Below are 13,021 nucleotides of genomic sequence, written 5' to 3'. Positions count from 1 at the left end.
AATATTTTACCTGAGAGCAAAAATCTGAATTATCTTCAAAAAGTGAATTTGAATTCAGTTGTTTTAAATACACCAGTTCATTTTTGAAGCACAAAACCAAAACAAAGTTACATCAGGTCCAGATTCAAGCCAGTCTTCTCAATACAAACAAGACTAAGCTAATGTTTCAAACTCTAAGTATGTCCTCAGGGACCTCTGCTGAGGGGAACATCAATTCAAGTTTATTTATATAGCGCCAAATCACGACAAGAGTCGTCTCAAGGCACTTCACATAATAAATATTCCAATTCAGGTCAGTTCATTAAGTCAATCAGTAATAAGTTTCCTATATAAGGAACCCAGCAGGTTGCATCAAGTCACTGACTAGTGTCTGCGACTTTACAGCAATCCTCATTATAAGCAAGCATTTAGCGACAGTGGAGAGGAAAACTCCCTTTTAACAGGAAGAAACCTCCAGAGAATCCTGGCTCAGTATAAGCAGCCATCCTCCACGACTCACTGGGGATGGAGAAGACAGAGCAGACACACACACACACACACACACACACACACACACACACACACACACACACGCACACACGCACACACGCACACACGCACACACACACACACACACACACACACAGACATACACGCACACACACACGCACGCACGCACACACACACACACACAACATATATACCAAGTAATGTGTCTATAGTTATATTGTGATTTCTTAGTAAATATTCTATTTGGTGAGAGATAAACTTTATTGTATTTATCCTAGTGGATCTATAATTAAACGAGTAAACTAGTAGTAGCACATCCAACGTCAAAGAGAGTAAAATGTTATCAGGAGAGGGAAAATGATTAAATGGTTAACAACAGTGTTCAAGCCGATGGCCCCCTCCATGAGGCCACCACAGCTCAGCAGAACATCATTGTAGCTTCTTCTGGGGAGAAAAACACTTAGAGAAAAAATAAAGTTAACAGCTGAAATTGCAGAAAATAATACAGTTAAAGAGCAGATGGTAGAAAAAAGTAGCCGAGTGTGAAAAGTGGTCAGTGTATCCTCCAGCAGTCTAAGCCTATAGCAGCATAACTACAGAGATAACACTGAATAATCTAGCCTTTTAGATGGAGGCATGTTGGAGTCAGGGCAAGGGAGAGCCGTCTTTACCGACTGTACACTCCACCTCCCTCTACTCCCCCACTTGTCCAGATCTAGAACAACATCAGATTTTAACCATAGGCCCTATCAAATAAAAATTTTTTAAGCCTAGTCTTAAAAGTAGACAAGGTGTCTGCCTCACGGACTAACGCTGGGAGCTGGTTCCACAGGAGAGGAGCCTGATAACTAAAAGATCTGCCTCCCATCCTAATTTTAGATATTCTGGGAACCACCAGTAAACCTGCAGTCTGAGAGCGAAGTGCTCGGTTAGGAACATATGGAACAATCAGATCACTGATGTATGATGGAGCTTGATTATTAAGAGCTTTATATGTGAGAAGGAGGATCTTAAAATGTATTCTGAATTTAACAGGTAGCCAATGTAGGGAAGCTAGGACAGGAGAGATATGATCTCTCTTTTTAATTCTCATCAGAACTCTAGCTGCAGCATTTTGGACAAGCTGAAGACTTTTAACTACATTCTGTGGACTTCCTGAGAGTAATGAATTACAGTAATCCAGTCTTGATGTAATAAATGCATGAACTAGTTTTTCAGCATCACTCCTGGAAAGGATGCTTCTAATCTTAGCAATATTCCGAAGGTGGAAAAAGGAAATCCTACAAACCTGTTTAACCTGGGATTTGAATGACATGTCCTGATCAAAGATAACACCAAGGTTCCTTGCTTTGTTCTCGGAGATTAATTTAATGCCGTTCGAGTCAGGTGATTGGCTAAGCAATTTCCTTTTCTGGATTTCTGATCCAAAGATGAGAACTTCCATCTTGTCTTGATTTAAAAGCAAAAAGTTTAGAGTCATCCAATTTTTTATGTCCTCAAGACAAGCCTGTGATCTACCCAACCGATTAGGTTCATCAGGGTTAATGGATAAATATAACTGAGTATCGTCAGCATAACAGTGGAAGTGTATCCCATGCTGTCTAATGATTTTACCAATTGGGAGCATATATATAGTAAAAAGAATTGGTCCAAGCGCTGAACCCTGTGGTACTCCACAAGTAACCCTGGAGTATGAAGACGATTTGTCATATACATTTACAAAATGAAATCTGTCAGACAGGTAGGATTTAAACCAGCCTAACGCTGTACCTTTGATCCCTACAACATGTTCAAGTCTTTCTAAAAGAACATTGTGATCAACTATGTCAAAGGCAGCACTGAGATCTAACAAGACTAGAACAGACACAAGATTCTTATCTGAGGCCATGAGAACATCATTTGTAACTCTCACTAACGCAGTTTCAGTGCTGTGATACTCTCTAAAACCAGACTGAAATTCCTCAAACAGAGCATTAGTGTTTAAATGAGGTCAGAATCATAGAGGTGGTCCTTGGTGTCAGTCTCGATGACTGTCTCCTTCTAGCCCCACAGAGATAATCTTGTGAAGAAACTCAAATTCAGAAGGGGCTGCTATTTTTAAATAATAGTGTTCTTCTTTTGAGGTGATAAAACATTTTTGTCTGTTCTGGAGGAGACCATTTGTACATGAATGCCTCAGCACAGTGTCTTCGTAAGATTGGTGTGGTTCATCTTGCCTTGCTGAGATTCATTAATACCTACACCCTTCCTTCCCCCTGTGTAGTCTGGGTGTCATCCTCGACAGCACTCTGTCATTCAAAGCCCACATCAACATCATTCGCTCTGCCTATTGTCATGATCTCTGTGTTTTCCTGTCTCCCTGCAGCAGCAGTAATCTAGCTGATTTATTCCACCTGTGCTGCTCCCTATTTAAGCACCTGGCTCCTGCTGCTCAGTGCGAGATCGTCAGCTATCCTGTTACAGTCATTCGAGCGTTTGAACCTGTCTGTCTGTCTGCCTGCCTGCCTGCCTGCTCATTACTGACCCCTGCCTGCCTAACTACGGAGCCCGTCTGCCTGTTGCCCGACCTCAGTCTGTCTGACCACGGAACCCGTCTATTGCCTCAGTTCCAGCCTGAATCTGAGTACTCACCTTCATCGGCGTCCCTCACCACTGAACAGCGCTGCTGTTTTCAGAAGGCCACGCCACCCGGAACTGACTCCAGCTGGTCCCGATCGCTTTAACAAGGCCTTAAATAAACTCTTTAAAACTTTCTGTGTTTGGCTGTTGTTGGATCTGGCTGATCGTCACTAGGTCTGACCATTACACATATTTTCACTTATGCAATACTACTCAGTCATATTTAAGTCCACGGGGTTGCCGTCATTCAGTATCAGCACATCTAAATCGATGAGGAGCAGAGTTTTACCCTGAAGATGGTGACATAATTATGGTTTTGGGCTGAAATATTAAATTTAAAGTAAGTTGCACAAAACTGCCAAAATAATGATTACACATGTGTACAGCACTACTAGGCAGTCGTCATCAGCAAAAAAGTTAATTTAGGCGTTACTCGCTGTTCAAGATAGCCTGGTCTGCCAGACTCGTCCAATGTTTCATTCTGAACAGAGAACTAGGAAGCATGGAGCTGGTCAGGCTACTGGTTAGCAGCAACGGATGTAAATGACAAAGTGAAAGAAAGCTGATGATACAAAGGAGATAGGCTGCTTTTGGTTTGTGTGCAGTCAAGCAAAGGTTTGCTGTGGAAAAACAGAGGAACAGGAAAGGTGTACCACTTTTCTACAAACCTGATAAAGCAGAGGTTGTCAACGTCTAATAAGCACGTTTTTGAGGTGTTCTGTAAAAGTAAGCTCCTTTGTTTAGTTTCCTGTTCCTTTAAGCAAAACCTGTCATATTTCTGGTAAATCCTCCATATTCTCCGGACCAGACCTGGACGTGCTTGTTTCTGCTGACCAGCTGTTCCTACCGGCGATGGATGTGTGGACTGGGACAGGTCATCAGGCAGAGCTGACCTCGGTGTTCCTGTTTCCTCCACATCTCACTGGGTATCAGGCAGCACTGTCTCAGCACACTCAGCACAGACTCCTCATGTTTACCAGCTTTATGTAGACCTCACAGAACAACATGGCCAGATTTTACTGTTTGACCCTTTTTCTCATCCTCTCCAGTCCTGCTTTGATGCAGTTCTCTGAATCCAGTCTGAGTAAAGGTAAGAATTTGCTTTAAATCTACTTTTTCCAAATTTGATCTAGTGCTTCCATCTCTACTGTTTTGTGGTACGTCACCTTTGATGTGATCAGCTCACATTCTGCTTCCATATTCTGACAAAACTGAAACTAAATGTACAAATGAGTTTCTCATTGCAAAACTAGATGATGTTTTCTGGATGCTAACAGTATTTATCTCCTCTAACACCCCTGTGAGGCACATAAATCATGCCTGTTGTGTGCGTTTATTTCTTTTAACATTCTAGAAAAACATCAGTAAAAGTTATGAATAATTACAGCTGTAGTAGATGACTTTCTGAAAGGCCTCTGTTAAAAAATAGTGTTTACATCTCTCAGCACCGATAAGCTAACGGCTAGTCCATGTGCAGTCGAGATCAAAGTGTTTTGCCACCATCTTGAATAGTTTAAATCTTTTAAAATTTAAAACTGCTGTAAATTTGACATAATGTGATTATTTACAGAGATTAAGTGTGACAGTGTGAGTGTCCGGTCACTGTATCCTGATTGATCATGTGCCCTGGCTACTTGTCCCTTTGGCTGACTGGTCAGCGTGCATGACTCTCACCTGGGAGTCCGAGAATCGCATCCTGCCCGTGCCCTCGTTTCTCCACCTTACCACATCAGTATAAAGACAGCAATCTCCAAATGTTCTGAGAATAATACAAACAGTAGTTACCATAAAAAGATCCAATAATACACTTTGCAAAAACAATTTCTTTGTCACTCTTGAGACTTTTGGTGTCTACTGTGGCACTTCCTGTTCATCCAGAGGTCAGGTCCTGTCGGAATTCTGTTATCTTCCTGCAGCAATGACCACCATGTTGAGGTTTATAACATGATATGACATGACCTGCTATACAATTTATTTGTTTAATCTGGTTCAAACTAGTCAAAAGTTTATCAATCCTGCTGGACTTTAAAGGATCACTTGGAGCTTTGGCTTGCTTTTGGCACCCCACCAAGTACATTTTAATTCACCGTCGTAAAACCGAAACTGAAACTCTCCTCCTCGCTGTGCGTTTGTTTTTAACACCTTATGGGCTCAACACACGGGAGGCAACTTCGCCTCTCCTCCATTCATTTTAAATGAGACATGTGCGACAAAGCAATAATAGCAGGTCTCTCTCCGTCTAAGCGAAACGTGAAAAACATGCAAGTGAAATTTTGCGCTCGTACATGTGTCGTGCACAGGTGAGCCAGCAACGCAGTCCCAGAAAGTTAAAAAATATTAACTTTTCATTGCTGTTGCTCAGACAAGGATTAATCAGCATAGGTTTCATTGACTGACCAATGAGCAAACAGGATGCTTCTCTGTACATCTCCGGGCAAACATGAAGGAACAGTTGTTTTCTGCTGCTGATCACAGTCGTTTGTCGCCTGCTGTGTGTCGAGCTCTTTAGTCTAATTGGCTCGACACATGGGAGGCGACCCGCGGCGGCGGCCAGCGGCAAAGCCGTCTACGCGTTCTGTTCCATGGCAAAATCGAATCTTCCGTTGTTATGTTTGGCTGTGTCACGTTGGAGGGAATTAAGGTTAATTAAGCGGTTCAGAGTTAAAAAAAGTGGTAGGTATGATGTTTCACAAGGTGCTGCTAGAGTTATCTGAAATCTTACTTCTGATTTTACTATATAACCCCCCCCCCCCCCCCCCCCCCCCCCCCGAGAATGGGTTCTTTGGTAGAAATATTGTTAAGTTCTGGAAAATCCGTCACAGCAAGTATCAACCTCTCCTTCATGTTTGCTCGGAGATGTACGCTCATTGATCAGTGAATGAAACCTCCGTTGATTGGTCCACGTCCGAGCGACAGCGATGAAAAGTTGAAAATATTTCAACTTTCTGGGATAGCGTCGCTCGGTCGCCTGTTCATGACACGTGCACGAGCGCAAAATTTCACATGCATGTTTTTCGCGTTTCGTTTAGTTGGAGGGAGACCCGCGATTATCGTTGTCGCACATGTCTCATTGAAAATGAATGGAGGAGAGGCGATGTTGCCTCCTGTGTATCGAGGCCATTACTGCTGAATGTCTCTTCAGCTTTCATTAGTTTCTGTAGGAGTGGTTCATCACCAAATCGAACAAATCAGCATTGCTCATGATCTAAAATATGCAGGAGACAAGCTGGAAGAAGACTCCCACGATAGCATGTCGGCTCGGCTTTACTAACAGAGTTCCTGGTAAATATGACCAAGATTCTGAAAGGAGGAATCATGTGACCACGGGAAAAGGCTGTTCCATGTCAGCAGAGCGCTGGGTGATCACAGACATACATTTTATTATACAAGTTTTAAGCGGCTAGCCGACAGGACCACAGCCAGGAGCGGCAGCCGGATGGCAGGCAATGCTGCTCAGTGGCTGTCAGGGTCTGTGCTGATCTGAGGACTCGATGTTATGTGAGGATACCGAGACCTTGGACAGAGACAAGAAAGCGTCCATAACTGTGTGTTTGTCCGGTAAAGCAGGTGTGTGCTAAGGTGAGTGTATGATCGGTAATGGAACGAGGCATAATCACAAACATATTTAGAAGCATACAAACCCGAGGAAATCTAAAACATGGACAAACAAAACATACAAAAGTCGTAGCTACTGACAATCACAATAGGATGATTGTTAGACCTGTATCCAGTTTAAACCCATAATTGTCTCAGAGCTCTCGTGATTCACAAAAGTTCTGATGTTGCCTCATGTTTGGCCTCTATTGTGGTCAGATGCTCTTTTTCTTTTTATTTAAAATATCAATATTTTCTTTGTTTTGAGGCTCCACTGTGATAATAATAATCATCATAATAATCAAAGTGTTTTTATTGAGTTTTCAAAAAGCATATCATTCACACAGAAAAGCTCGAACTCAAGTCCTACAACACAATGCAAGATAAAACTATACCCAGACAAAAAAAAGAAAGAAAAAAAAAGGGTGGGGGTGGGGGTGGGGGGGGGGGGGGTAAAAAGTTGCCAGTTATGGAGTAGACGGAAACTCATCTTCAAAATAGGAAATGAAAGGCTGCCAGACCTTAGAGACTTTTTTGGTGTTGCCCTGAATAGTAAATCTGAGATGTTCTAATTTGAGGTGTGCCATCACTTCTTCCAACCAGCGTTTGTGGGATGGCGGTGTTGCCTTTATCCAGTTAAATAGAATCAGTCTCCTGGCCAACAATGAGGTAAATGCTATTGCCGTCCTCTGAGAGGCTGTTAGCCGAGTTTCCCTCGGTGCCACACCAAAGATGGCTGTCAGAGGCATTGGTTCCATGTCTTCATTATAAATGAGTGAGAACGTTCTAAAGATGTTAGCCCAAAAGTCTTTCAGCTTGGGACAAGACCAAAACATGTGGCATAAGTTGGCTGGCACCTGTTTACATCTGGGGCAGGTCGGATCGGACCCCTGGTACATTCTTGCCAGTTTCTCCTTTGACAAGTGGAGTCTGTGTAACACCTTGAACTGTTATCAATCCATGTCTTACACATACAGAAGCATAGTGTACTAGATCTACTGCCCCTCCCCAGTCAACCTCTGAAATGTCCAGCCCCAATTCTTCCTCCCATTTCCTTCTTACGTTGTCCAGGGAGGGGGAAGCCACATTCTGAATGCTTGCATATAACATGGAGATTGGACCCTTAGCGGTCAGATCTGTGCCCATCAGCTCATCTATCCATCCGCTTTGTGGAAGCTCGAGGGAGGGGCTGAATGACTTTTTCACAAAGTCCCGAACCTGGAGATATCTGAAGGAGTCCTTTTCCAGTTGAGCAGCAGACATAAAAGTACCATTTTTAAAAAGATGTTTGAAGCATTCCACCCCAGCTCTGTGCCATTCCCTAAAGGCTGTTCCCCCAAGGGCTGGGGAAAACAAGTGATTTCCATAGATGGGAGCAGCTAGGAGGGCATTCCTTTTTCCAAAATGTAATCTGAATTGAGTCCAAATTTTCAAAGAGTTAGATATCACCGGGTTATTTGTGTAAAGATGTTTGCTCAAGGGTAGAGGAGCGCAGACCAGGGAGCGCAGGGACACTGGGCTAGAGACATACCTTTCCATATGAACCCATATTGGGGTTTCATCCTCATCTAACCCTTTGACCCAAAATAACAACTTATGTATATTAGCAGCAAAATAATAGTGCATGTAATTCAGCAGAGCCAGGCCCCCTTCTTCTTTCTGTCTCTCCAGAAACTCTCTTCTTATCCTGGGGACAGTTTTTTTTTCCAGATAAAGGCAGATGTACATTTTTTCAATTCCTTAAAAAATGATTTAGTAATGAAAATTGGTATCGTCTGAAATAAATAGAGGAACCGTGGCATTATATTCATTTTAACAGAAATTATCTTCCCTGCTAATGATAAGGGGAGCGATGCCCACCTTTCCATATCTAATTTTGCTTTGTCCAGTGTAACCTTAAAGTTATTGTCCAGTAAATCTTTATATTTACTAGTTACATTAACACCTAAATATGTGAATTTGTCCTTATGTATTGCCAAGGGATAGGCCCGGAAAGAAAGTTTCCTCGCCTGTTTATTAATGGGGAAAAGAACACTTTTGTCTAAATTAATTTTATAGCCCGACACCCCCCCCCAAAACCCTTGATAATACCAAGTGCCTCCGGGATACTAATGTCAGGGTTTGACAGGAAGAGGGGGAGATCGTCCGCATACAAGGATAGCCTATGATTTTGCATCCCCCTTTGTATCCCCACCAATTCAGCAGCCTGTCTCAGCTTTATCGCAAGAGGTTCAATTGCCACATCAAAGAGCAGGGGTGACAAATGGCACCCCTGTCTTGTTCCCCGGAGTAGAGAGAAGGGTTAGATATGATATTATGTGTTCTCACCCTAGCCTGGGGGCTCAAATAAATTATTTTAATCCACAAGCAAAATGTTGGACCAAAGCCAAATCTTTCAAGAGCCATAAATAGATAGTAATATTCTATTCTGTCAAAGGCTTTGTGGGCATCAAGGGATATCACAATCTCTGGTACATTGTTATCTTCAGCAGTATATATTACATTGAACAGACGGCGGAGATTGCTGGAGAGTTGTCAACCTGTAACAAACCCTGTCTGATCAGGATGTATTTTCTTATTTATAATAAGCTCAATTCTAGCTGCCAGAACTTTAGTCAGTATTTTATAATCACATCCAAGTAAACTTACTGGGCGATACGACTCACATTTAAGTGGGTCCTTATTCTTCTTAAGGAGTACAGAGATCAAAGCTTGCGACATTGTTTGGGGCAAAGCTTTTTTATCAAGAGCTTCCATAAATACTCTGCAAAGCAAGGGTATCAGTTTGGGAGCAAATGCTTTGTAAAACTCACTTGGGTAGCCATTAGGGCCCGCCGCTTTTCCTGTCTTCATACTCCGAATTGCTTTGTCCATCTCCATGGTCGATATGGGTTCCTCCAACCTATCTCTATCAGCTGCCTCTATTGGTGATATTTCAAGGTTTTAAAAAAAAATTCTTCACTCGGTCCCTATCATTTATTTCTGAGGTGTACAAGTCCTCATAGAAAGATTTAAATTGATTATTAATACCCATCTGATCTATAATTTTATTACCCATATTATCTCCTATCTCTACTATCCTACCAGCAGTTGCTGATTGTTTCAGTTGGTAGCTCAGGAGTTTACCAGCGCGCTCTCCATGCTCGTGGAGAACTTGGCTTAAGATATGAGTCCTCCTCATGCTGACTTGTCAGGATATAATATTCAGTCTGGAGCAGAATCCTTTTTCTATGCAGCTCCTCTGATGGAGTCATAGAATTTGCCCGGTCAACTTCTTTTATTGCTTTCATTAATTCTGTGGTACGTTTCATTTTTCTTTTCCTTTCACTAGCACTGTATGAAATGATTTGTCCGCGTATATACGCTTTCAATGATTCCCATAAAGTGCCACTGCTTATATCAGAAGTATCGTTAAGATCCAGGAAAAAAACTATTTGCGAATTAATGAATTCTTTAAAATCCTCATCAGCCAATAATCTACTATTAAGGCGCCACATCCTCTGAGGTGGTGTATACTCAGGGAATTTAAGTTTCAGTGTGACCGGGCAATGGTCAGATAATACTATACCAGGGTATTCTACATTCATTACCATAGGGGTCAATTTATTGTCTAACAAAAAATAATCAATCCTAGTATAAGTTTGGTGTGGCGGGGAATAAAAGGAGTACTGTCTGGCAGTCGGATTTGCATATCTCCATGGATCGAATATACCATATGTTTTACAAAAGGAATTAATGCATTGAGCAGATTTACTTGACACATTAAGTGTTGGGCTAGAGCGGTCCATAGTTAAATCTAGGACACAATTCAGGTCTCCCCCCAAAATCAGATTATGTGTGTCCAAATTAGGTAGAAGTGAAAACAAATCCTTAAAAAATTGAACATTATCCCAGTTGGGTGCGTATATATTTGCCAACACTACCGGCATATTGAATAATTTCCCAGCTACAATAACATATTGACCATGTTTGTCTTTTATGGCAGATGTTTCTATGAATTGTACATTCCTGTGTATAAGGATGGCCACTCCTCGACTCTTACTATCAAAATTTGAATGATAAATCTAATTACCCCCCCCCCCCCCCCCCCACACACACACACACACACACACACACAGTTTGAGGTGATCCCTGTTTAACAGGTGTGTCTCTTGCAAATATACTATCTCTGCTCCCTGGTCTCTTAAATACGAAAGATCTTACTCCGTTTTGCCGGCTTATTGATCGCCCTTACGTTCCAGCTCATCAAATTTGTGCCCATTCTGCTCACATCCATGTTTGGTGCCATGCCAGGAGTCCCCAGCCCAACATGCCCACTACGCTCCTATGCCGTCCACTATCTGGATCACACCATGAGGATCTGGCAGCTAAAACAAAAAAAATAAAAGGGGGATGTCTGGGGAAAAACGGGGAAGCAACACACACACATATACAAGTAACATAACACAATACATATATGAACTTGAACCCAAACGCAGTGATCTTTAACAAGCACTCTCGTGGCCAGCCGGTCCACCTTCTCCTACACACCAAGCCTACCGTGTGTGGCTCCGAGCAAAATATCCCATGGTTCCAAAAATATAATATCACCCCAGTAGGGGGAGCTTGTAACAAAAAAAAAACCTTTGAGAAGAAAATACAGTAATGCAAAAATAACTTGTACTAGTGGCGGCCCTTTAGCTCCCCCTTCTTTTCTTTCATTAATAGTATAAAGCAGGGCCACAGCATTTCTTAAACTAAATATTCAAATGTAAAGCAAGAGAATGAGATATTACTTTGTCAGCATTGTAAAATCTAACCAACAATATCTTTCCTAAGAGTTTTAAGTCCTTACACCAGTGTAAACCTTATACTTAGCCAAACTCAGACCAGCCCATACACTTCACCCAGAGTTCAGTGTCTTCTTGATGAACTCCATGGCTTCTTTTGGGCTCTCAAAAGTTTCCGTTTGTCCTCCCTCTGGTGTAATCACCAGTGTTGCCGGGTAACGGAGCCCATATCTCACCCCCCCCCAACCCCCCCCCACCCACCCACAGGTACGCTTGAGGTTCCGTGCTTCTTTGGAGGCTGTTCTCCTGTCGTTTACTTCCTGGGTGTAGTCTGGAAAGATGTGAATCTGTCCGTTCCGACCTTCTGGTGTTCTCTCCATTTCCCTCGCCTTCTTCAATATCTCCTCCTTCTCCACATAGTAGTGGCATCTCACCATGAATGCTCTCGGTGGAGCCCCGGCTCCGTCTCGTCTCGCACCGAGTGTTCGGTGTGCTCGGTCAAGCGTCGGTGTCACTAATAGCCCCAGTTTTTCTTTCAGCAGTCCAGCTATGAACTCCGATGGCTTCTTGCCTATCTCAGCCCCTTCCCTTAGCCCCACGATGCGTATGTTGTTGTGTCGCGATCTCGCTTCGAGGTCTTCACTCCGTCTCCTCAGCTTCAGTATTTCCTTCTCCATTTCCTTCAGTTTCGTCTCCATGCTGGTTATACTATCAGACTGGCCGTTCAGTGTGTCATCCACTTCTTTCTTCCGTGCTTCCATCTCGTTAGCCAGACTGATGTTCGACTCTCTTATCAGCCTCACCTCCTCACATAGCAACTCAAATTGAGCTTTAGTGTTATCTTCCACTGTCTTAGCCCACTTTTCCATCTCGGCTTTTGCCTCTGTTCTTCCTTTATCTATTTCCTCTTTGCATCTCATGATCTCGGTTTTTGTCTCATCTCTGTATTTTGTAATCCCAGCATTAGTTTTTTTGATCTCAGACATCATGTCTTGAGTCCACTGAGGCATGTCGTCGGTGTGTGCTGGGCTAGCATTAGCTTTGCTAGCCGCGACGGCAGAATTGCTGTCCGCGTGCAACTTTTCCATGCCGGCACTTGTCTGTCGGTTGGACATTCTCTATCCTAAATTGCCCCGTGAGCACCTTCGTTCACTTCAAAGCACGAATAGCAGTACACGAGCTCCTCAAAAATGGTAACAAACTGACATTATCACTATTTTGACCACTTTTGCACGGAGCCTCCGCACGCACGTCCTCACATGGCCAAGCACATCCGGAAGTCCGAGGCTCCACCATGATAAACACGTTACAATGAATGCTAACAAGGTATAGTGTGATGGGAGTGGTTACATTTATCAATTTATCAATAAGATGTGATATTCCATTTAAATATGAATTATACATCTTATTGGTCTTTGAACATTTTACCTTATGTTCTTTGGGCTACCAGGGAAATGCACACTTCATATCAATACAGACAGAGTCAAGAATATAGTTTATAAAAATGAATTTAATTCTAAACAATGTCTGTCAGGTTTGGTGGCAGAGCT

General features: G+C 42.6%; 1 protein-coding gene across 1 annotated transcript in view; it reads left to right on the top strand.

Moving 5' to 3' along the window:
- The first annotated feature begins 4,063 nt into the window (after positions 1–4,063).
- lyve1b (lymphatic vessel endothelial hyaluronic receptor 1b) overlaps positions 4,064–13,021 on the top strand; it is a 51,415-nt gene continuing 42,457 nt past the window's right edge. Inside the window, exon 1 of the mRNA XM_015963809.3 lies at positions 4,064–4,198. Within this exon, the coding sequence (XP_015819295.3) occupies positions 4,114–4,198 (85 nt within the window). The 5' untranslated portion in view covers positions 4,064–4,113. The remainder of the gene's footprint in view (positions 4,199–13,021) is intronic.

Source organism: Nothobranchius furzeri, chromosome 4 (genome assembly GCF_043380555.1).
Source record: "Nothobranchius furzeri strain GRZ-AD chromosome 4, NfurGRZ-RIMD1, whole genome shotgun sequence".
In the NCBI taxonomy this organism is placed as follows: domain Eukaryota; kingdom Metazoa; phylum Chordata; class Actinopteri; order Cyprinodontiformes; family Nothobranchiidae; genus Nothobranchius; species Nothobranchius furzeri.
This window is presented reverse-complemented; position numbering and strand designations above follow the sequence as displayed.